General features: G+C 46.7%; 2 protein-coding genes across 3 annotated transcripts in view; one reads left to right on the top strand and one right to left on the bottom strand.

Moving 5' to 3' along the window:
- The window catches only part of LOC149342572 (uncharacterized), a 111823-nt gene extending 97602 nt beyond the window's left edge, over positions 1-14221 (top strand). Inside the window, exons 27-31 of the mRNA XM_089544928.1 lie at positions 3768-3867; positions 6963-7319; positions 10131-10334; positions 12960-13061; positions 14144-14221. Coding sequence (XP_089401054.1) covers positions 3768-3867; positions 6963-7319; positions 10131-10334; positions 12960-13061; positions 14144-14221 — 841 coding nt within the window. The remainder of the gene's footprint in view (positions 1-3767; positions 3868-6962; positions 7320-10130; positions 10335-12959; positions 13062-14143) is intronic.
- A 2441-nt stretch (positions 14222-16662) lies between these two features.
- Positions 16663-23386, bottom strand: LOC149342571 (uncharacterized). Of its 2 annotated transcripts, none has more exons than XM_089542189.1 (6): positions 23010-23386; positions 22173-22301; positions 21477-21585; positions 21217-21395; positions 18622-18826; positions 16663-17217 (listed from the first exon to the last, which is right to left on the bottom strand). In XM_089542189.1, exons 1-6 carry the CDS (start codon positions 23245-23247, stop codon positions 16995-16997), a joined length of 1083 nt encoding a protein of 360 aa, XP_089398315.1. In that variant the 5' UTR covers positions 23248-23386; the 3' UTR covers positions 16663-16994. The 2 variants fall into 2 exon arrangements, with proteins under 2 accessions (XP_089398315.1, XP_089398316.1); XM_089542190.1 differs by having other exon boundaries at positions 21217-21386.
- Positions 23387-24891: the final 1505 nt, after the last annotated feature.

Below are 24891 nucleotides of genomic sequence, written 5' to 3'. Positions count from 1 at the left end.
AGGCGCACGAACCACGCTGAGCATCTGAGGCCTATTTCAAAAATCTCTGCGTTTGTTAGTTTGGTCCACGAATGGCTGCTTCGCGTCATTGCGCCAAGCCAACGAAACAACAGCAGGACCGGCTGTCAGTCACAAAATCTTAAACCTGGCAACTTGTATGCACCGTTCGCGGCGCTCATAGCTTTCTTTCTTTCTTTGAGATAAATTTCACTTCCGCTTATATGCTAAAATTGCGCTGCGTCGTAGCAGTGCTGCCCCTGTAAGAACTTCGACGTTTGCATTTTCGCTATTATCTTCGCATACATGGAATAACATTCTGCGATTCGCAGTAAGAACGTGCCATAGAGCGGTGTTACGCACTCGTGTTTGCACGCTTTCCACACTGCGGACATTCAAGGCTCATTATTCATGGCCGCATGCTGACACGGAAACTGCTGAAGGAGTCGCATGAGAGAAGCAGTTGTGTGGAATGCCAGTAAGGGTGGCTGGAGCGAATACTGCATTTATCAGCTCGATGTCTTAGCGATGTAGGGAGAAAATATGTAGATAGTACGTTTTGCAGCACATTTTTACGACTGGAGGTGTACATTTGATGCGTAGGAACCGAGGCTTACACGGTGGTTTAAACTTATTTTTGTTTGAGTTTGTAGTGAAGAGCGCGCACCGGCTTTGTAACGAGAGTGTAGCGATTGTGGTGCCGCGCATTGAATACTTACTCAGGTGCAGCGTTTTATTTTGTAAGAACTTCTACCGAAACGAGAGCCATCGTGTGCCGATACAGAGAACGGTGCGAGTGCTTTGCAGTGATATATTATTTGCATTATTTGATTTACTGATGTTTTTTGGTGAGTGTGTGAAAAGTTTTGTAGCGTAACCGAGTAGTAGATTCTCGTAGTGCTCGTCAACCGACTGGTAATCACTCAGGCCATACCCTTGGACACATAGACAGACTGTCAATTTCAACCAGAGGACCCCAAAAATTTAAAGGAGGAAAGCGTGGTGCATCTGATTTACTGTCTCACGCTAAAAACGAAAAAAAAAACAGCATGAGCACGGACTTTATGCCACTGTGTAGCGAGAGCTTTCCTCTGATGCTGAAAATAATTTGTTTTTTGTAAAGTTTTGTTTAAAAAGGTTTATTTTGTAAGTTTTTAGTCACAAGGTTCAAAGACTCTCTGGGATACTTGCTGCAACATATAGTTTGCATTCAGAAAATTATTACTATTGAACACGTTGGTTTTTCTCTGCCGCCGCTACTGTTCTGTGGTGCAGTAGTTTTTTTTTTTTTTTTACATGAAAACACGATTTCTCTAGAGCAGCCACGTTTTAACGCTTCAAAAGGCAACATGCAAAGCTCATCGATTCACATAAACTTTGTATGCAATAGGACAGCTATACTGTGTATCATGCTGGTTTTTATAGCGCATCGATTCACATAAACTTTATATGAAATAGAAGGACAACTGCAGTGTACCATGCTGGTGTTTATAGACCGTTATCAACGCCGTGCGTTGAGCGTTGACGCAAGTGACTTGCGTAAAGTAAGCAAATACTGATTAGAGAAAATGACATGGGTGAGCAAACAAAAATATATGGCCACTGCGTAGTGCCACCGCGACAGTTTCTCTGGGGTGTCCAAAAGCACTTTCAGGCTGCCTACCAAAAATCAGCCAAAACAGATACCTTTTCTTGTTTTGTCTTCTTTCTTTTGGGATCATTATTGTTGATTTCTGTAGCATTTTTCTTCTTTTTTAATATTTGTCTGTAATTTTATTCTGTGTGACACGCATGCATGTTGACAGTGTATGTTTTGTTGTGAGTAGATTAGCTTATTAATGAAACCAACTTGTTCCGTCAACCGTTTTCTTTGCGCTGTTGTGTCAATAAAGAAATCGTTGTAGACTGGTGGAGTTGACTCTTTCTATCTCAGCATCTGTCTCAAGAGCCCCAATGAGCTCTTTACATCTCGTATATCTCGAAGGGGTTAAGTGACTGCTTCAGAGGAGGAAACTTTGAGGCTTCTTTATGTTGCGTTATCAAAAATTAGTTCATGCGTTTTAATTTGTTCAATTTTGTCACCCTTCTTTTGTTGTAGCTCGTAAAAAGAGAAACTCCACAGCTACAGATAATTTTTCTGTGTTGCTATGTCGAAGATCTACAATGCATTTATGTTATGTTCTGTTTAAGGCCATCTTATTTATTTGTTTTCATGCCTTTGAAATATCCTGTAGTTTCCTTTCTCGTTTCTTTTTTTCAGTTCTTTTATTCTCGTTTCGTTCCGTTTGTTTACTTGTTTGAATTCGTTATATTGCTCTTATTTTCTGCAATGAGCGAAACAAAAACAACTACTTCATTTACTGAAGCTTACTGTCATCGCTTCGTGAATGTCTGTACTGAGACATGAGCTTGTGTTCACATCTTAACACAGTACGTCTCTTTGCTGACACAAGAAACTCATTTCCACACTGGCACAAGAAGTAACGAGGTTATTTATTCCTAGCTATCGATTTTAGTTGGTACGCTCTAAGCATATAAATAAAAGATGCGGTTTGTATAGTTGTCAATAACCGTGCGAAGAGGTATGTGGAACTTCACAAAACCACAAAAAGAAACATACTGGAAAGCTCCGAAAAGACCCGCTAGCTCTCCATCAATATTATTTATCTGCAAACACGAATTTCTTTGTCATTTCTTAAATTGGTAACGATGTGAGTAAAATTAACTACGGAGTAAACAAAAACAAGAAACGGGGAATCGAGAGCAAAAGAAAAGCAAGAAGCATTTAGCGTTAAGCACGGCAAGCTTGTGCATTTAAAAGCTAATGCTGAAAACAATCGTTACTTATCATCTAACAACCGCATTTGATTATCTGATAGGGGCACCGAGAGCTGGTTCATGCGTATGCCACCTTTCTTTTTGACTAAAAAAATAAACGGGGGGCTCCGACCAGTTCTCCCACAAGTTGAACTTGGCGCCGGTTAAAAACAGTGATGACCTAAATTTTAGCCTGCACCTACACTGAAGTCAAATGGCACATTCGATGTGCCTTACCCAGGAAATTCACAAGTTCGTGCAGCGCGGCTACATAATAATACTACAAACGTACGCGCATAAACTTTCCAAACCGCGTTCTTTCGACGTGTAAAATATGTAGATTCAACTAAAAACATGACCTTACTGTTCAGAGCGAAATTAGCGTAAACGGCAAGTGCCGGGGGCGACTCTATCACCTGACACTAGTACGAGCGATGACGATTGTGAGACAAGCGACTTCATGATAAGCAGGAAGCAAGATATAACGAAATTCGAAGTGTGTCAAACCTTTACACTTTACTCGTTGGAGCAGACCTTTTAGATAAGTCTAATAATAATAGCGTTGAGAGCACAAAGAGCGTCAAAGCAAAAGAAGAGGTAATGGGGGGGGGGGGGGGGGGGGGGGAACAGTTGCAGTGGAGTCGTCGCCCACAGCCAGCCGAACAGTAGCGGGGCGATTTTATGTCGTCTCTCCTGACGTTACGAGTGATCATATTGACGTCAAATTCGAATTTGGTTGAAGTATCCGCACATCTTGTGTTCAATCTGCAGGAATGGGGCCCGCCGTTATGGTATAGCTGACGGCTCGTTTAACTTGTCACACCATGACGCTGAAGGGGCCACAAAAAAAATCGATGGCTTTCAAGCCGAAACGTATATTTAGCGTGCAACAGCTTCATTTTCGGTCTTCCCGGCCGGTGACCACCCCCGGCGCAACAATTTCTGGTTTCTAGTGACGACAGTCTGAGGAGAGCGGGCTTCACGAATCCTTTCTCTGAGGAAGCTGCCGTCGAGGAGACTGAGCACTACATGGACGATTACACCAGGCTCAAGGTAAGCAACGGCGCCTGGGCTTAGTGCTTGGCGAAAAAAAAAGTGAATGAAAGTGCATTGTAGCTATAGAATGTCTGAGTTCGACCTGTCTGTGGTGAAATCGTCAGCTTACTCTGCTACAAACGATATGGAGACAAAATTATTTGACCTTTTTCTTTTAATAATGCGGGCATGCCGCATGCATGCTTCGTTAGCTTGGGCTAGTGATCGAGAGCAAGCGTTCCAAAGCCTAGTATACACCTCAGGAGGGCGTCTGAAAATTGCATTCTTGGCTGGTGGTTAGACCATTCCAGAGGCTACCGTTGTGTGCAAACTTTTCTCACTGCTGCACCAGTACAGATAGCTTTGTGTCCACGTCATTCCAATGACGTCGGGTCAAAGAGAAAATAGGGAAGCCTGAAGCCGCAGAGGTTATTTTACGTTTATTCCTGACTGAACTGAGCTTCTATGCTATCTTATCATGACAGACGACGAGGAATTAGTCTAAGTATAAGCAAGTCACTAACCTGTCTCGGGAATTGAAAGCTTTGTGGACTTGGCCCGAGAGTGTTCTCTGACGCTCCTGGTACAGTGAGAGTGCTCGTGTGGGCAGAAAAAGGTCGCGACCTGCTCATAACATGTGGAGTGGCCATGTCATGTAGTTATTCTAGCTGGGCCTATCATTAGAGATCTACTGACGTACGTTCCAGTACATTTCATCTTAAGTGCCGCTGCCCGTCAAACAGTTTCAAATGCCGCAAAACGCGCCTTTTTTTTTTGTTATTCGGACTATATATATGCGAAAGGAGGCCATCATGCTTATTTGAAACATGGTACTCCTTTGTCCCCAAGACAGGTGCAAAACAATGACGAAGCACATAAGCACGACGTAAACTTTACTCCGAAAAAAAAAAAAAGCCTGTTGTATACTATAAATGAACCCTGATATAAAAAAGTGCTGCATCAAACGCAAATCTGAACCAGGCTTTCAAGTCGCCACTACAATGAGCTAGTTCGGCGCACCGAAGGCTCAAGAATCACGGGCGCTTTGAGAGGTCAGAATCATAATCAGAGTCTGCTTAACTAACAAGTAAGTTTCTTATATGATGACTGTATACAAGATGAGGTCCAAAAGTCGCGGACCGAAATGGGACCTGCATGAGCGTGGTTGCCTGCCTGTATTAACGGAAGTTTTACTTTCCTAGCTTAGGAAATTTACTTCGTAGGGAGAGAAAAGGTTTGGTTTGATTTGGTTTGGTTTATTGGGGTCTAACGCCCCAAAGTAACTCAGAATGTCATATCCATGAAATCTTTTCTTTTGTTGCTCCTGTCCCCCTTCCGCTGGCTCCCTAAGCCCCAAGCTAACGCTCAAAAAATTTATCTCCGTTTTCGCCGCGGTCTCAGTGTGTCATTACATATTTGTATTTTGAGGAGAGAAGGAGCTCTCAAAGCGTTTACCAAGAAGCTCCACTGCATCTTTCGGTCTCTAAGTCATTCGTCAAGCAAGCAAAGTGAGAAGTATGTACTAACCGCTTATCGTGTGTACAATACATGATAACATGTTCCTGTATACCATTTGGTTATTGCTGAAAGATTAGAGTGAGTTAAATAAACTGCGTAATATTTGCACAACCTGCGGTATTCTGCTTGCCAGCAATTAAAAGGACAATTGCAGTCCTCAGTGGTGATAGAATATTTGTTTTTGTTTGCAAAAAACAACTTTGGGAGGAGCAACTCCTCAAGAGCGCACGGACAGCAGCGACAGCCAGTGGACTCCCGGACTAAGGACCGCAACTACATGAATCCCTCTTCCAAACTGTCAAACAAACATATTTATCACCACCCCGACACCCTATATACATTATTTCTTAAGCAAGCGCAGTTGTAAAGGAGGAACACAATACTGCGATAATATAAATTTGACCAATGAAACCTTGGATGTTTTTTTCTCTGCAGGCAATTAAAGAAAATAAAACAAATTTAGTACCCTTAGAGGGAAATTTAGGTTTGCCGAATAGGGAGCCTCGCTCTGGGGTGACGGCAAAGAAAACAAGTGCAAATAGCATGACGAAAATAGCTCTGAATTCAATAGATTTGGACACCGTCAACCTGATGTTTGCGTCAGGCAGCAGGTGTAATGCAGCAACCGCCGGCCATTTTACCACAGTCTGAAGCCTGCGGAACCGCCTAAATTAACCACTCAAAGCCTTCCATGAAACCACCATATTTGCGAGTTTGACCACCTCATTCAATTTTTTTCATAATCTCAGTATCTATGGGAGTCAGCGGAGATCGGAAGAAACCCAAAGTTCATTCAGTATACTGGCACAGAAAATGTGACGCCAGCGAGCACTCTAGCCAGAGATAATAGCATTTTTCCCCAACCGTACTTGCGCACGCTCTCTCTGGTGCTGTTACCATTTAGTGGGCTACTGAGAAACAACGCCTAACCAATACACGATGGCGCATTCCAGGAGACCATACTTGACAAACATTACAACCTCTCCCCTCCTCTGCTGTTTAATCGTAAAATCAACACACCGCGAAATGATCCACCCTTTTGCACTGCTCTTCAGCTCTGTACTCTTGCTTCCACCAAGCCGGTTAAACTACACTATGTTGCTGTTTTTTCACGAGTTGTCAATCACAGCTAAACAGCAGGATCTAAAATCAAAGGTACGCACTGCATGTGCCATTAACTGTCCGCCAGCTAAGCCTAAACACGTTCACTGCGTCGTGGTTCACCGGTGGGTGAAGGCATTTATTCATGTTGGGCAGCCACGAATTTTATTGCGACCCACTCCTTCTTAGACCTCAGATAAAATCTGACCCGCGGCTTCATCATGTGACTCAGTAATTCCGGGCCACGCAGTACGAAATAAACGACGTGACCTACCGATTACCCACTACGCAGTGAATGTGTTAATCAATTAAACTTACTTTTGGACGAGTTGGTGCATAGGCGCTTGTGTATGTGTGTCGTATCCCTGTGGTTGTCCATGTCTGCGCTATAACTTTTTACTAAACCTGTTAATCAGCAGAAGTGGACGCGTCCAGCTGAGCAACGCAGATATTAATCACCCTCAACCTCCGCTCTCCCTGCTTGATGCGCGCAGGACGAAGAGGGCCAGACAGTGCTGCACTTCGCCGCGTCGCACGCACACAGCGACGGCTGCTTCTACGCGCTGGTGCGTCAGGGGCAAGCGCTGCTGGCCGAGAGGGACGCCCGCTACCGCACGGCAAGGGACGTGGCGCGCGAGGCCCAGCAGAGGGACAACGTGCTCGCGCTCGACGCGTTCGTGCTCGACGCCTTCCTGGAACGCCGCGCGGGACTGCTGCGGGCGCTCGCGCACCGCGGATACGAGCCGCTGCTGCATGCCACCGACCGCCACGGGAGGCACCTGACCGCCGTGCTCGCCCAATGTCAGCTGACGGACATGCAGGGGCTTGTGCACGACATGGACGCATTCTTCGTGAGCATCCCGGAACGCACGTCTCAGTGCATGGTCCTTAAACGGACCTGTTTGCCGCCGCGGTGGCTCAGTGGTTATGGTGCTCGGCTGCTGACCAGAAAGACGCGGGTTCGATCCTGGCCGCGACGGTTGAATTTCTTTGGAGGTGAAATTCTAGAGGCCCGTGTACTGTGTGATGTCAGTGCTCGTTAAAGAACCCCAGGTGGTCGAAATTTCCGGAGCCCTCCACTACGGCGTCTCTCATAGCCTGAGTCGCTTTGGGACGTCAAACCCCATAAACCAAACCAAACCAAACCTGTATCGAGCAGGGAAAAGCTATATATCGATTGCACTGACGCCATAGTGGGCACTATGTTGTAGTCCAGGATCACGGCGAAAAACCGTGCGTTTATCTGATCTACTTATCTCAACCTGCTCTAACCTACATTGTAGAACCAACGAGCCAACTATCATCTAGGTGTGTGTGACGTCACAAGCGAATCACTTGTATTCTTAGTGCAGCCCCTCCACCATCACTGTCGAGTTCGGACCGATCTGTGAGTGCCCAACTAACATGATTTTCAAAAGTCCCGAGGCTACTTCGTTTGTGACCGGCACAATAGCCAGTCCTCCGAGCCCTACCGCAGAAGTCCTGTTGTGCTCCCAGTACGCTACAAGATACGAGCATAAGAACCCCTGTCTGTTCCTGAACTTTTTTATTTATACAAACCTGCTAAGGATTTTTATCAAAATTGCAAACCTTTTTATTATATCTGGAAGATAATAATTATAAAAGCTATACAGCACTTAAACAACGTTCGTTTCCCAAAAATATACAATGTTAATTACTTACCTCTGTTAGTCTGTACCGTAAATGCGCAGAAATAAAATCTTGACATATAGCAAGGAAACAAACCACGCTACTTTGTACAGCAGCGTTTCGACCCAAATGGAATAGTTTCGAAGTTTAGTGAATTAGCAAAATAATGGAGGACTCACCAGCCAGTTTTAATGCCAGCTTGCTCAGTGAGATCGCCCTTTAGGAAAATTTATACATTCTTATAGGTTCATGTTACGTTGAAAAGCAGTAAAAATGAAACGTACGTACGACGTACAACGACACCTGTCTCCGTGAATTTTGTTACTCGATGCTCTTACAACTTCTGCGTTACATCCGGGTTTGAAGGGTCAACTTTTTCTTTCTTTCTATTTATTTTTTACTCAACTGTGAATAGTTAAATGCGGAGCATAGCTTATTTGCCTTCAACAATAACTATGTCAATAAACATCCCTACTATTTTATTACATCTTCTCTGGCTTAATTTACTAATTTTAGGTAACATGCTAGCTCATAATTGACGCGAAATCTATTGTTATTGTGATCATTGTATTCCTTTCACGACGTCATCTAACACCCTGACAAAATGTGTCGTTCTCATGCACTCATGGCCTCTATTTACAGCCAAGTCATAGAAATGGAATATCTCGTAGTAATGCGCCTTGCGACAACGCTTAAAAGGCGCTCATATTTTTCTTCCGAAGAAGTTTTTAGGGAAATTTTATTCACAACGAAGTTAAATGTCATTTATTTTCCTGACAATGACAGGCGCTCAGGAGTAGTACATTATCATTATTTTTCTCACTGGTCATTATCGCCCTGTAAAGCATGCATCACTGCAAAAAGACAAAAACTGCGGCAAACCTAGCTTTTTGTGCTTACAACATGAAGTGACGTGAACAGCCTTGTAGAAAAATCTCGCGGAGCTTCAAACTCTCAGCCACAACTTCTCTTGGCGAAATTCAACTTGCAGGGCACATCACTGCAATTTGACAAACAGCTTGAACAGCTTTGGTGCCACAGCGGCTAAAATAAGATAAAGAGGAGCGGCTTCTGGAAGACTGCGCGTCGCTAATGTAGTGCCGTAAATAGGCTAGAAATTACGTTGTTCAGGTGATACTAATGCGTGTTAAAATCACATAGTGGCCCATAAATATATATTTTTTTTCTTTTTGTGGCTTTTCTGTTAGGCACCGTTTGAAGCCCTTAGCAACGCGTGTCTACCGCAAAGGCTAAAGGACATGAGATTGCTGCTTAAAATAGATGTGTTGCAGTGTAGCTTGCTTCTATTTTTTTTTTTTCGCTTTTTATTGAGAAAAGAATATCTTCAACCATTACCTAACACTCTACCTCTTCGACTCGGTGAAAGAAAAACTGAAGTTCATTATGCACAAATAAATACTTGACCACTCGTTTATACAAAAATAAGGGGGACAATCTACAGTGAGCCGCAAAAGTTTACGGGGCGCATGTGCTTTGGAAGCAATTTACTGCAGCGCTACCTCTCGACTCGCCTGCTATTGCCACCAGTGAATGTAGCGTGCCCGTCTAATCCTATTTTCAGGAATTTCAGACGATTGGCTTGCTTCACTTTGCTGAAACAGTTTTTTTTTTCTCCACGTGGACATTCCGCGAACTTTTGCTGTCGACTTCACTTTCATGCTTCACGAGTGAACACTATTCAAGCGAACTTTCGGGTAAAAGTAAAAATTATTCCGTTCGAGGCGCGGCTTGTTGCTCCTAGTAGCGCAATATTAGAAAACACCACATTTCAAGACCCTTCTCTTAACAGCTTGGCTCACAAGTCAGACAGAGCACTGCTGCCGTCGCCTTTCATCTCTACTTGAGAAATAAGGGGGTGTTTACACTCGCACGCAAAGTTCTCATATTTCTTTATTTACTAGTGCACGTGCGTAAAAGGAGAGTTACACTGCAATCAACAGAAGAGCTGATATTTAATGGGACGGAAATGATTGGGTTGCGCATACTCGCAGAAAGCCCGCGAGGAGCTGCACGCGTTCGTGCGCAATGGCTACCTGGAGGGCGTGCAGCAGCTGGTGCGGCGAGATGTGAGCCTGGTGACGGCCAAGGGCACGAGAGGGCGCTGCGCACTGCACGTGGCCGTGCTTGTGGAGAACCCAGACGTGGTGCGACACCTGGTGGCGGCCTGCCCAGACGCCCTCCACGTCTCCGACAACGTGAGTCGTCACGTGTTTCTGCAGTTGTCTTCTTCTTTTAACAAATGGGCCTCTGAGACGAGTTCCAGCTCTGTGAACTTGAATCCTTTTGTCAAGAAGGTTTTGCTCTTTGAACAACCCCGGGTCATGAGTAAAGTGTCTTGAGGGCGAAAGTGAAGTACGAGATTTTATTGGCTGGGATAAAACTTGCTGTAGTTACCCGAACTTCCGGAGGTTACGGAAAGACTTGTTAAAGATCGGGCACCCGAACATGACGTTTTAAGAAAAAGAACGATGTTTTTTCTTTGGGGAGAGAATCAACATCTTCGCTCAACCCCTGAGTGGGAACAAAATTTCACATGCACAGAAATCTTTACGGGAAGCGAGAAGCAAATATGCAGTTCGAGTAGTAAAGTATACTTGGGAAATTAGGCTACGACTTTCCTTGTTAGGAGACACGCCCCTTGCAATACCCACTTCTCTGCCTTTCCTTTCTTTCTCTCGTTTTTTCTCAGTACCGACTCGAAGGCAGTGGATATCATTAACGAGCATGCGAAATGCGCGGGTCTCAGCTGCTCTCCGCAAAAGTCGGAGCTATTTGTGGCAATGAACAAGCGCAGTCAAAGGATACCGGCAATTGAGGTTACACTTGAAAATAGAACGATACCAAATGTCGAGGAAATAAGAACCCTAGGCATGTATGTTAACAGAAAAGGGAAAAACAAAACTACGCTGGACAAGCTCAAAGCCCAAGCTGAATTTGTCGTCAGAGCCTTCAGAAAGGTATCTAGAAGGGGGGGGGGGGCGACTCTCAGAGTACAGCAAACTAAGACTTACACAGGCTTTCATCGTTATCAGGATATTCTACGCAACCCCATTCCTGAAAATAAACAAAACCGAAGAAAAGGCATTAGATTCGATCATCAGGAAATGTGTCAAACTAGCGCTAGGGCTGCCCATTTCCAAGTCCAATGATATACTGGAGAAAATGGGCCTGCACAACAAGTGGAGAGAACTGACTTAAGCGGTTAGAACATTGCAAACCGAAAGGCTAACATCCACACCCGCGGGAAGGAAATACCTAGAGCTAGCGAAATGGGTAATCGTAGATAACACAGTGAACACTAGAACATATCTGGGAAGAGAAATAAGAGAGCATCTTATTATCGCTCCCATACCCAGAAACATGCATCCCATCCACGACACAGGCAAAAGGAAAAACAGGGTCGCACAGCTGGCTGCTAAGCTAGGCAAGATGCCACTGAGAACCGTGGCCTACACTGATGCCGCGGTAGGCACGCTAGGAGACACCGTCTCTGTAGCCGTCGGAGACACAGGCGGAAAGTTAGGCGTTGTAAGACACCTAGACTTAAAACCGGTTGTGGCCGAGGAGGTTGCGATAGCGATCGCTCTAACTCAGTCAGGTACTAAATACGTAGTAAACGACTGCAAAGCCGCAATTAGAAATTACAGCAAGGGAGGCATCCACGAAATGCCGGCTAAATATCTAAAACACTTCATCCCAGCCCACAATATTCCAATCATCTGGACCCCAGCCCACTTGGGTCTGGTAGGAAACGAGGCCGCCCACAGGCTTGCCCGCTCCTCTCTACCGCGGGGAGCCGTGGACACCTCATGTGAATTCAGTACTAAAGAGGAAACCAACACCTTTAATAGCATCACAGACAATCAGAAAAAGAGCAAAAGGATTTATTCTTCCCCGGATAGATCGCTTAGCTCGGCTGAGGCCTATGACTTGAGAAGACTCCAGGCTAGAAACTTCGCACCCCCGCTCCGGAGGAGCTGAACAGTAGGTGACGCGAGGGAGGATGCGGAGGTCTGCGAGTTCTGCGGGCATACCGCTACACTCGAACACATATTATGTAGATGCCCCAGTGCCCCAGGATATGGCAGAATCAATAATTCAGAGGAATGGGAGACCATACTCAGAAGTGCCGACCTTAGCATACAACGATACGCTACCCGCCTGGCAGCAGAAGCTGCGCGACTATATCGTTTCTAGTCTTCCTGCTGTGACACTCCCCTCCCCAGACGCCTGCGTGCGGACCCGGAGGGGCACAGGTCTTCTTCTTGTAGAAATAAAGTTTCTTCACCTCACACCTACTCGTATATCCTACTGCGTACAAACGGAACACGAGCATGACAGTGCAAATTATGTTTTTTTTTTTGCTAGGTTTTTGTTGACGGAGAATAAACAGTTAGACATTTGGTCTTTCCTCGTGACATGCGTTGGCACTTGTTTTTGAAGAGTTTATATATTCAATGATATAAAGCATTGGTAGCGAGTCAAAATAAAGTACAATGAAAAGGCTGCTGCCGATGCCCTGCTGCCATCGGGCGAGACAGAAACAGTATACGACTTAATTTATTTCCCGTAGGTGAGAAATAACCATGCCATCTTCTGCCATCCGTCAACCAGAATAACCGATTTTTTCCTACTTATGTTTTCGTTGCTCATTCGCAATGCGCCTTTCGTGTTTAGTGTTTCATTTGTGCATAGTAGTGTTTGCCACGGCAGCTGAAATACCAGTGATCTGCTCGGCAAAATGAAGACCAAGCGCCATTTCGCCTGTGCAATAGAACTACAGTCTCATATAGCTACAAATTCTTTCTTTTTTTTTTCAGATGGGGAGGACGCCCCTTCACTACGCCATGGCGATGCCCCACGTAACCACCCTCGGCCAGATACTGGTCCAGGGAGGTGCTTCGCGCACTGCCAGAGACGTCGTGAGTGTTTCAGGCATTGATGTAACGCCATCATAGTCAGCCGTCCATTAATAGTAGACAGCGTGCAGATATAGAAAGCAAAGGCAGTGAGGTAAAAGCAGGCGAGACGGCACGCAAAAGTTCTAATGTGTAATATAAGTCTCTCCTTGTTCAGGGGCCACCAAGGCACGCGGATAGTTCGCTTTTTTATGGCATGGTTATTTTTGGCAGCTACTGTCTTTGCAGAATTCGCGTATAGATGTGATGCAAAAAGAGAAAAACAAGCAGCTTTCCTAAACTACGCGCATAATAGATATAGTATAGTAGAAAAAAATATTATGGACACACACGGACCACCAGTTATGTTTCATGCCCTAACTGAAAATTACCTCAGTAAAACTCAAAATTTCCTATTTAAGGCCTCTTTTCCCTACAACAGCTTTAAAACTCTGTCAATTTAAAAAATATGTATAGAGAGACAATTTTTGTTCCTAAAATACCTGCAGCTCCTTTAAAATCATCGTTTTGTGAAACGCTAACCCTCCAATTAGCTGCAAAATAGAAAATTCCCCGAATTCGGCATCAGTGCACATCATTTTCTTCAGCTGGATAACTTGTATTGCACGCTATGTGCGACAAAAGTCAAACAAGGAATACTGTCGCATTTTAAATATAAGGTGGTTGTTGTGATACCTCAGGTATCTTAATTCTTTGTAAGTACTACTTTATTTCACAAAATAGATAATTAGTCATGAAAGTGAGCATGAGTGCCCGTAATTAAAAACAGCGATCCCTGAAAGAAGAAGGGTGAATGAGTGAAAATGTTCGCAATGATTAGAAGGCATATGTAATGTGGAGGGCGAAGACAGCAGCTGAACGACGTAGGGGGTACAGCGAACCTATTAAAAATATCAATTGTGCCAGTAGCCCTTTTTCACCTTGCTCCCTCATGCTGTAGACTATAATGGGACGAGTGTGTCTTTCTTGGCTTTCTATGCGGCCTTGAACTTTCCCTCATATTTATCGGAGCGCGAATATTTGCTAATCTGGAAACTGAGTTTACTATTTCAGTAATCAAGCTGTCGCTTTCCATCTTTTTGCAGAAAATGCGGACGCCCAGCTACTTCTTCATATACAAGCAGGAAATACTGAAGCTCAAAGAAGAAGAAAGTCCTGACTAGGCACTTAATTTATAAATAAAAATTTTGTATGTTTATTCAAGGACTGCGTGTTTACCAGAGAGTGCAAGCTTTCCGGCCTGCGTAATAGTGGAGATTCCAAAAAAAAAGTTTGAAAACTTGTTTCACTAGAGTTACCCGATGCGTTAGAATGTCTTGGTTAAAAATATATACTTTTTTTTTTCAAAATGGCCATTCCTCGGTGCTCTGAAATTCTATTCGCCACTTCTCTATCAGCATTTTATTGCTCTGCTAGATTAGGAACGGCCGGTCGAGGGCGAGGTGCCGGTCGTCAACGAGTCGAGCCCATCTGGACGGCAAAAGCACCGGTGATGTTTTAAGACGAAAGCCTTTAATGGCTCATACTCGCCGCCATGACTCTGTCCGTCCATCCGTTATATCTGAAGTGAATGTCATAACTAGTCATTACTAGTCACAAGTCATGACTAACTAGTCATTAACCACTCATGACTGGTTAGCCGTGACTAGTTAGTAATTAACCAGTAATGACTAGTTAGTCTTTAAACAATCATGACTAGTTAGTCATCAACTGATTAGTCATGACTAACTAGTCATTAACCAGTCATGACTAGTTAGCCACGGCTAGTTAGTCATTAACCAGTAATGACTAGTTAGTATTTATAATCATGACTAGTTGGTCATGACTAGTTATTCTTGGATCATGCCTAATTAGTCATGACTAGCCGATCCAAGTCGCCCCTAGCCGCCTCGTGTGTGCCTACGCCCGTGCAGCCAAAGTTGCGTGGAAAGGGTTTCGCCTCGCGCACTTTAGATCGCCAAAGTGCCCCCTGAACTTTGAGCCAGGGCTGACAAAAATGAAGAAATTTATAGCAAACGGTAGATGCACAGACTGTTTTACAACAGCGTGGATAAAGCAGGACAGAACAGCGCAGAGAACTTAACCCTTTTTTCAAGGAGGGACAGCGATCACGCAACTCGAAAGACCACTGGGGTAGGTAAGCACAGCTGATTCGGTGCACATTTTCGTATTCCCAAGTTGGATTAGTAGCCCCTATTGCGTGTTGAAAGACATCTTTGTTTACTCCGGTATTTTTTACTTCATATCTCTGGGCTACCATGAAGGTATGAATAATGGGGATAATGAGGCAGTGGTAATGTAATGGGAATATCAGGGTTGGCCGTCATCGTAGAAATGAACATCACATACTGCGATGCACATTCAACTGCAACACAGCACGCCTTCCAAGCAGCTTACCAGCTCAAACTAGAAGATCTTCAAAGCCTCATATGATGTGCTTTTGTTGTTTTGGTGCCGTTGAAAACAGCATAATTTCCAGCAGTGTGCCCCCCCCCCCCCCCCCCCCCCACCCCGCCTTCTTGTAAAACAACGGGCATACCATTCGTCCTGCTTGCACACCTGTATTCGCATCCTAGTAGAGATCAGCAGACGCTCTTAAGCGGTGAATGCGAGAGCCATGATTCCGTTCTCTCAAAGGTCAAGTCCAACAGATGTTGATGATGATCTATTAGCCGGTCCCTTTGTATTGTAACCGCTTCCGGTTAAGCAGCGCCGCCTAACAAATGGGAGAAATGTTGGAATACTTTTTCTTTATGCCAAGAATTGACAGCATGCAAATGATTTACAGCATTCCTATGGCGTTTCTCTGAAGATTGAAGTATTTGGTTCTTCGGAGGCTAAATAGCGGATGGAAAATCTGACACCAGCAGACGCGGTACACCTCAAGCTAGGGTATTGTATCGTTAAGAGAACGGAATCAGGTGGAATTAACAGAAGAAAGCATTTGAAAAGTGATAGGGGTTTAAAGTTAAACCGAGCGGACATGCTAAAGCAGTTCATTCAATTTAAGGGGACAATTCAGCTCTGCCTTAAAGGTATGACACGATATCTTTAGTGGAATGCCCATATATGCAGAAACGGCGATTCTCCAACATTCACAGAAGGCGGCGAGCCCTCATACCACCACCAGCGCTGTGGCGCAGCGGCTAAGCTCTTCACGAGCAACTTCTCGCGCAGCTGGCACGGCGCTTACCCGAGCTTCCTCCTATTGGCTTAGCTTGCACGGCGCTCCTCAGAACTTACCCGAGGCAACGGCACACTAAATATCGGACGGTTGACAAGACTTGACCGTTGTTGGTGAGCGCATGAGCGCTTTCGCACTAAAATTTTCCCTCGGTGCTTTACCTTTTACGCTGCATTTTGAAATGCTATTTAGTCAAAGTCATAGTTGAGTAAGTTTTCAGGGTAGTTTGAAGGCAAGTGCGGAATAGCGGGACAGATCTGCAAGACATACGGACATGGCGCGCAGGAAGTAGTTTGCGGAGTAGCAGCAGTGCTACAGTTAGAGCTCTGTCTTAAAGCTGTGTCCCGTTTTCTAGTACTGTTTTCCCCGCTTCGTGGCAAAGTACCAGCCGGCCCAAACGAACACCCTTCTCACTAACACTCTCGAGTTTATTTGACACGTACACGAACTACAACAGACCGCATACGACGAGAGGCGTGGGCGGAAGGGAGAGGGAGGTTGCGGGAAGCAGAGAGGAAAGGCGGCGGGCCATAAAAATCACTTCTCACTTTCAACAGTCTTTTTTTTCCCGAACTTTGACCTCGCCCTGCGTCGACACTTTCTTTTCGGTGGCAGCTTTCAACAGAGGTGCAGTGTTCAGAGACCATCAGCCAGCAAGTCCACAGAGCAACACACGGGGAACAACACAACAGAGCAGGGCGGCTTTCAATGCGCGCAAGTCAGCACACAACGCCTCGCAGCGGCAGGCGGAGTCAGTCAGCGGCGGCGGCTTCCTTGTGGGCTAGCGCGGCGCATAGGAAGCAGTCTCGGAGTGCGGCGAAGAAGTTCCGCAGCGCCTCCCATACGCGCGAGTTCTTCTGCTCGGGCGGCACTTCGGGCGCCATCGAGACTTCGGTCTGCACCGAGACGTCCTTCAACTGCCGGGCCACCTGGGCGATGAACTCGGCACTGGCAGCCGCCGCCACGCTGGCAGTCCTGTCGACAAGGGTATACCATCATCAGCCTAGCTACGCCCACTGCGGGACGGAAGCCTCTGCCATCGACCTCCAAATGACCTTGTCCTGCGCTAGTTCAGGCCACTTACCCTTGAGAGCTTCCGAACACCATCTACCCTCCTGACTGTCTGCCGCCCTGCCTGCGCTTTCGTCCTCTTAGAAACCACTCCGTTACCCTCAGCGTCCATCGGTTATCTTCCCTGCCCATGCCCACTTCCCCTTGATTTCAGCTAGGATATCATTAACTCGCCACCAGAAAAGGTACGCCAGTGTACCAGGGTGCACAACGGGTGTCTCGACACCACGGGGCGTGGCGTCGTACAGGCAAGAGAACAGGTGGGCAGCTCAAACATTTAAATACTTATACAAAGAAAGCATTGACTCACAGTGGCGGAAAAGGACTGGAAAACTAACCGGTAAGCATACAGGAACAAGATTGAAGAATTAGCTTTATACAATAAGCAAAAAACGCTGGAAGTAAGAACTGGATTAATTCAATGGAAAAGAAGCAGACTGTCGAGCTATATAGATATGGGAAAAGGAAAATCAGGAAGGAATCGTTCTATAACTCAAGAAGTAACGCCATACTCTTGGAAGCTAGATCAGGGTGTAGCTATAAAAAAAATGTAACCACGAAGATCATTTGTGCGCAGTGTGTAGTAAATCTGTACAAAGCAATTCAACACTGCCGGCCAGAATGTGATGGTCTCTACCCGGATGTCGATGCAGGCACAATCACTCTCCCTGAGGCCAAAGAATTTCGAGGTAGCACTTCATGTGAATGAATATGCGGTAGAAGTAAGCAAAAAGTGATTGGAACATTGGTGGTTCAAAAGCAGGGTGCTGACATAAGATTACAAGTTCAGGATTAAAAATTGTATTGAAACATAAATGGCAAATTTACAGATAATACTGCTAAGCTTGACGGATTGCCTAAAGAAATATAGGAAGAACAAAATCTGAGCATGGTGGCGTCTGCCCCCACCCAGTTTCAAACGCTCCTGACTTCCATCCACCCATCCATCCACGGGCGACTTTCGCTATGGTAAGCGCCGTCGCCGCAGTCACAATCAGTAAACACTTTAGGCTTAGCCTAGTTTGAATGAAGTGCTTCAACGCAGTTTGCTTTTACAAGAAGGCTAAACAAAATTCATGAGCTTAGCTAGCTGCTTGGTTCCTATATCCTGCACCGTCAAACTAATTGGAAAGCAGTTACTATCTCACCAATAAATTTACGGGTCATAGTAACGTCCCCTTGGTTGCGATGACGTGAGCACTGACTGTTATTGCATGCCAGTGAAGTGCTCAACAAAGTCGAGTACCTTAAATCCGCGTCGTGCGTGGATGAATGCGGGCCAGGGAGGGACGAAGTTGAAAACAATACCTGAGGTCTGACAACGTGGTGTTTTTGCTGACTGATCGCTGCTGACTGCAATCGTCCCCGGCCGCGGACTTGTGCAGCTTGATCTCCTGCATCTGGCTACACTCAAGGACAGCGGGACCGGTGGGCTGCTGCAGCTGCGGCTGCGGCTGTTGCTGCGCTTGCGGAGTAGGCTGCTGCTGCTGAGTGTTCAGAGAAGCCACGTCCTCTGCTCGATGGCATCGTGGACAGTAGAAAAAAATGGATGCAACCCCTGTAGGTGTGCCGCGACTGCGAGCGACTAAGCTTGCTTTATTGAAAGATGTGCTTCAAGAAATTTGTTTCTGAATGTTAGTTTTGGGATTAGTGCCTTAGAAGATGCGCGATTTGTTGGAATCGCTTTCGAAAAGCTTTTTTTCCTAGACGGGTTTTTGTCCCAAAAATGATACTCAGGCTGCCATAAGACACTCAGCGAGAAACAAGACAACCTTGTCTCGGATCACATCGTTGAGTGAGGGGCAATAGATATCAGAGCGGTTCAGCACGCAACAATCATGTGTGCTTTCGCGCAGAGACGCAGCCGGAATTTTCGAGGAATATAATGTACGAACGCCGTTGTTAATTGCTCACTCATGCCTATGTAGCTGCTGGAATACGTCGGCTGATACTACGCTCTGCAAAGTGTGCTTGAGAATGATAGCGTTTGCGATGGTTCACGAATCAGAGGTCAATGCCTAACACAAGAAGGGTATATAGAAAATGGGCATTACCTATTCCTGCCTAGCTGACAGTGGCGTCCCAGACACCAACGCGAGAGCACGGGCGCTTCACTGCCAGGTCTTCTTCACTGCCGCGTAGTGAGGATGGCATCAAAGACTTAACAGTACTAGGTGCTGATAAATAAAACAAAGTCCAGGATTCTTGGACATCAGTTGCAGTTTTTAGGCAACTGTGGAATATTCTAAGTTACTGTAATAGAAATATTGGAGGTAATGGTAATTTCTTCCGATGTGCAGCGAAGTCCTTCTTTTAAAGTTTGTCCATCACTCGCATCGAGTAATTAAATCTGCCTTAGAAAACAAATGGGTACGTTTTTGACGTTATCAAAACGTTCATAAAAAATCCAAGCCTGCCGTGGGTAGATGTGCGAATATATTAATGGTTATAGTAAAATCTTACCATCCATAAAAAAATGAATTCACATACTATTTGCCGCTGAAAAAAAGCGCTTGTCCGGAATTTCTATGCATTGTGTGCAAGCGACTGGGAATTGAAACATAAGCCCCCTCATCTGGATTCCAGCAAGTTGTGCCAAGTGGTTTATGGAGACAGCTACTCATCCTTCTGTCTGAAAGTTCAGCCCTACCTATACAGGGTGTCCCAGCTAACTTGGACCAAGGTTTATAAAATAACTAAGCGTTCTTCAGAACTGAAATCGCGTGGATGTTGTTAGGGTTTATCTAAAGTTACAGTACCATTTTTTTCGCTCCTCCTATTTGATTAATTAGTCGAGATAAATAAATTAACTTTTTAAATATAGCTTGAAACGTTCAGGTGTCAATAGGAAAGTTTTGAATCTCCACAGATATTGTCCAACCCAGGCACTTCCAACGAGGTAGACTTAGCGTGGCCGTTTTTATTCGGGAAAAACAAAATCCCGCAAAGTTTAAAAAATACCACGTGACATCGCGCTCCGTGCGCCCAAATTCGCCGCGATTACAGCGCTCTCATCCGTGCTTTGTAAAAAGCATCACTCGCTTCGCGCTTTTAGTGCTGCCCAAGACAGAGCTTCGCGTTGAGCTTGGTTCCAAGATAAGCGCCAGTGAGCACGGGCGGCAGTTGAAAGAAAGCGCGGCTCCCGTTTCTGCGGCGATAACTGAGCTCTCACGTTAGCAGAATGCATGCGGAGGAACGATGACAATCTCATGAGTTCGAATTTGGGAGCCAGATCCCAACAAGCAAAGATGCATATAACAAGCTTGATAACGTCGTGTGAATCACGATGAAAAACGGAAGCCGCGTTTTCAACTGCCGCCTGAACCAACAGGCGCTTATCTTGGAACCAAGCACTACGCGAAGCCCTGTCTTGGGCAGCACGAAAGGCGCGAAGCGAGTGATGCTTTTTACAAAGCACGGATGAGAGCGCTGTAATCGCGGCGAATTCGGGCGCACGGAGCGCGCTGTCACGTGGTATTTTATAAACTCCGCGGGCTTTCGTTTTTCCCGAAAAACGGCCACGCTAAGACTACCTCGTTGGAAGTTCCTGGTTTGGATAATATTCGTGGAGCTCCACTACTTTCCTATTGAGGCCTGAACGTTTCAAGCTATATTTAAAAAGTTAATTTATTTATCTCTGCTTATTATTCAAATAGGAGGAGCGAAAAAAATGGTACTGTAACTTTAGATAAACCTTAACAACATCCACGCGATTTCAGTTCTGAAGAACGCTTAGATTTTTTATAAATCTTTGCCCAAGTTACCTGGGACACCCTGTATATCGGCTGACTGATGTCATCAGCAGATCCCACACAAGTTTCTCTCAGCTGTCAAAATTCGACGACTGTCTGATTCATCAACCAGTTGACCGTCTTCGTGTGTTGTGGCCCGTGGTATGCTTACCGGACACACTGAGGTTTGCCGTGGACATTGACGACGAAGGCACGGGACTTTCGGCCTCAATGACAGCGAACGACTCCTCCACTTCCTGCCGGAGGACGGCCACGTTGACGCGGGTGGTCTCGCTGTGGTGCATGTGCATGCCGAAACCACCCGGGTCCTCCTGCAAGCTCCTGCGACACCAGTTTTTCGCCCGCCAGAGGCACGGTCACTTTGTGCTTATGGCAGCCGTTTTAAATTTTCAGGGAATATGCCATGCTCACTTTGCCTCGGAGTACGCTCGTGTTCTGACGCCGGACACCATGGTTATGCCATGTGGGTGTCTTGTCGTCACTGGCGACACGTCGTGGTACCTCATAACGTCCTTGGTCTCTGTAGAAAACAACAGATGCGAAATCTTCAGCCACGTGACTACGGCTTTTCGGCTTTCAAACTAGAGGCTTGTACGCACTCGTGATCAACCCGAAAGACGTCAATACGTTCAATACTACGACAGTGCTTACTGAACATCTGTGGATCCACTTTGAAGGCTGATAAGTTCAGTCTCTTAAAGCCACTGAACTTGTCAAGCTGGGAGACCTTCACATCCATTTATCAACGCCTGCACGTTCGTGCCGAGCTTCTTAATTGCTCGTTGTGCATGTCACAAAGCATAAAAATGGCGGCTCACACGTGTACTAAACACGTGGTAGAGGGCAGCTTGTATCACGCACTTTTGTGATCACTGGTGCTGACCTGTAGCTCATCTACGCACAACCGAGCCTCCACTCATTCGCGGTAACAGCAATCAACATGTAAAAGCTGCACCACACCGGAATTCGACCACGGACCTTGACGTTACAAGGCAACAAAAGAAACAACTTAACGTGCTTCGGAGATGCCAGCTGTTCTAGAGCGATTCGTATTGTCGCTAGCCTGTACAACGAGAGGGAAGAATGCAAGCGGGAGGTTAAGCTTACCCGAGAGGGTTTTCATCCCATCTCCCAGTCGGCCTGCGAGGTCGTGGTGGTGGTGGCTCTGTTCGCCGAGTGTCGGCGCCGATCGTTTCGTGAAGGCATTGGGTGGCCTCGATTTCCGGAGCTGGTCGGCTGTACAGTAACAATGAGGGCCTGTAGCGCAGCAAAGTAGAGGCCGCCCACCTCGCTACTACGCTGCTATCCAGCTCCATTAATGCAGCTGGCGTATATCTGCGCACCGAGAGTAGAAGCCAACCCGACGACTGCGCACTGATCGAATAGACTCCCGACATCCCAGTTGGACATTCAGCCGTAAAGGAACATTCATACGTAAGTCAGTGTGCCGTGAGAAAACAGGGACCCTCGTCATCGTGACGTGGGACGGGCCGGGGTAAATCGTTGAAACTGTCATTGTCACAAGAACAGCATGACAGCAAGCATATAATCTCAAATGACTAAACAGATTGGATCTGAGCATCTGGCAGGCTGAGGCAACAGCTGAAGCAACGGGCCGGGAACATGGCACAAGCCCAGCGGTGTCCTCTCTCCTTTCTATCCCTAGTTTCCCATCGATTACCTCAGCAGGCAGTTCAAACCTGCGCTCTTTCAAACCGCAGCGCGTCAAGGTAGGGCACCAATTCCCGTTTACCTCATTATGGACGCGTGAAGAACGACCGGCGCTGCCAGCTATAGTTGCGCATTGTGCCATGGATCAGCGGACGTGCGTAAGCTTTCTGCGCCCGCGGCAAGGGCCGCTGGAGGAGCGTTGCCCGCGCGAGACGCAGGCAACGGCTCGTTAGCAGTGCGCCGCGCAGAGCTGCGCGAAGCAGGGCCGCTCACCTCTGTTGATCTGCCTGAGCTTCTCGTTGGCGACCTCGACGTCCTTTTGGCGCGCGCAGTTCTTGTCGCTGGTCTTGAAGGACTTGGCCACGGCACGGCCGAAGCGACCGATGACGCTCTTCTTGCGGCGCTTCTTGTCGGACCGGTCGTCCCTCTGCGACGTCGAGGCGGCTGCGGCGGACGAGGATGCGGTCCCGGAGTCGGCGCTGTTGCTGCCGTCCGTGTACAAGATGGGCATGGCGGAGGCACGGGTCGTTCTTTAGCGGCGCACGGGTCGAAACCGGCGGGTCTCGTGCCGTGGCGCACGCACCAACGCGCGGCCCCGTGCACTCCCGCCGCCGCCCGCTGCGAGTGCGCAGCGCTTCGTCGCCCTCTTCCCGCGCCTCCTCCCTTCTTCCTTTTTCTCGCTTGCGCCGCAGCACTTATCTGCAGCTTGGCGCTTGTTTATCTAGCGCCGTTCGCTGAGCCCTGACCGTTTCGTGTCAGGGGCGTAAGAGGGAAAAAAAAAATTTAACGAAAGTTTAAAACACGAGGAAAGATTCGGTCTTGTTTTAATTCGGTCCCTGTTGTTGTCAACGGAATGTATTCGAAAGCTACTCGATGTGTGCAGAATACAGACCGCCAATAACTTTCATATTATCCAGCCTCTTCTCTGTGTTCGTCGTGTTCATAATCCACCATAACCCTTTATTCCTCTTTCCCCGTCCCCGAGTCAAAAGTAGCAGCCCAGAGGATTGCGGCTCAGGCCGACCTTTCTGCCTTTCTTAGTGAATAAGCTTCTCTCTCTCTCTCTCGCTTAATATTTGCTTGCACTTAATTTTTTACAAAAGCTGTTAGTGCGTCGAACCGTGCGATCTCAGCCGCGGCGATGTCGTCACCACGTGCAGCTGCGAGCTGGAGGAGGGAGAGGGATTTTAGAGAATACATGAGAGGTCTGCCTGGTTGTTAACCGGGCATGCTATTCCAGATGAAGGTGAGCGGTAAAATCAAGCATGCACAACACTCACGCACTCATAAACACACAGGACTATCAGAAGGGGCTATCAGAAGGGTGTCAATCAGAACCGTGTCCCTAAGAAAAACTAGTTGCAGAGGCATGCACATGAGATTTCCCGCGCGCTACGACGGAGCAAGCGCAGGCTGGCTACCTCCGGCCGGATCCTTCTTGTTCGACGGTCGCCACCACTACCCTCACCCTCTCAGAGTAGTGATGCAGGCTCCTGGGAGAGCAGGTCGTACTCGGCCCTTCCTCGTCTTCCATGTTTTGTAGAGCAAGTGTGGTATGTCGAGACCATGTGCACGGCTGGACTCGAGTGGTGCCACATGCGGAAGCAGGGCCTTCGCGATGAGCCTTCTCAACAAACCGTCTCAGACGGCGCAACCCTGCTGCAAGGGAAAGAACCATCTTAACATCTTAACATTACTGCAAAAAACAAAACACGGTGCTGCTGTCGTGGCACTTCCGGGACAAATGTTGAAATCTTTAGGGCCAGAGTGGCACACGACAATGCCTCACGGGCAGCGTGTTTGAGGCCCCTGTACTTCAGCCTTCAGTCATCCACGCAAGGGCCCAACTTTACGATGGGTGGAAAAGCATTGGAATCAGGGAAAACGTCTATATGCCAGACAGGTGGCAATCGCTGACCCCGACCACTAGAGTAATATAACTATAGTCGGATACTGCTTAAGAACGACGAGGCGAATGTCCCTCAAAGGAGGCCCTCCAAGAAATGGCGTCCAGCGACTATCATGACGTGACACTGCGGGGGCTTTCAGGTGCGAGGGTATTGACCATGGTTTAACCTCTTGAGGTACAAGGGGCATATATGCCCCCAAGTTCAACATTTTTTTTTAGCGGGAGTAGTGATGGTTGTTTCGAAGT

The sequence above is a fragment of the Amblyomma mixtum genome, chromosome 5 (assembly GCF_055824585.1).
Source record: "Amblyomma mixtum isolate Tamu chromosome 5, ASM5582458v1, whole genome shotgun sequence".
NCBI classification, from domain to species: Eukaryota; Metazoa; Arthropoda; class Arachnida; order Ixodida; family Ixodidae; genus Amblyomma; species Amblyomma mixtum.
The sequence above is the reverse complement of the archived record's forward strand: the minus strand, read 5'-3'. Positions and strand labels throughout refer to the sequence as shown.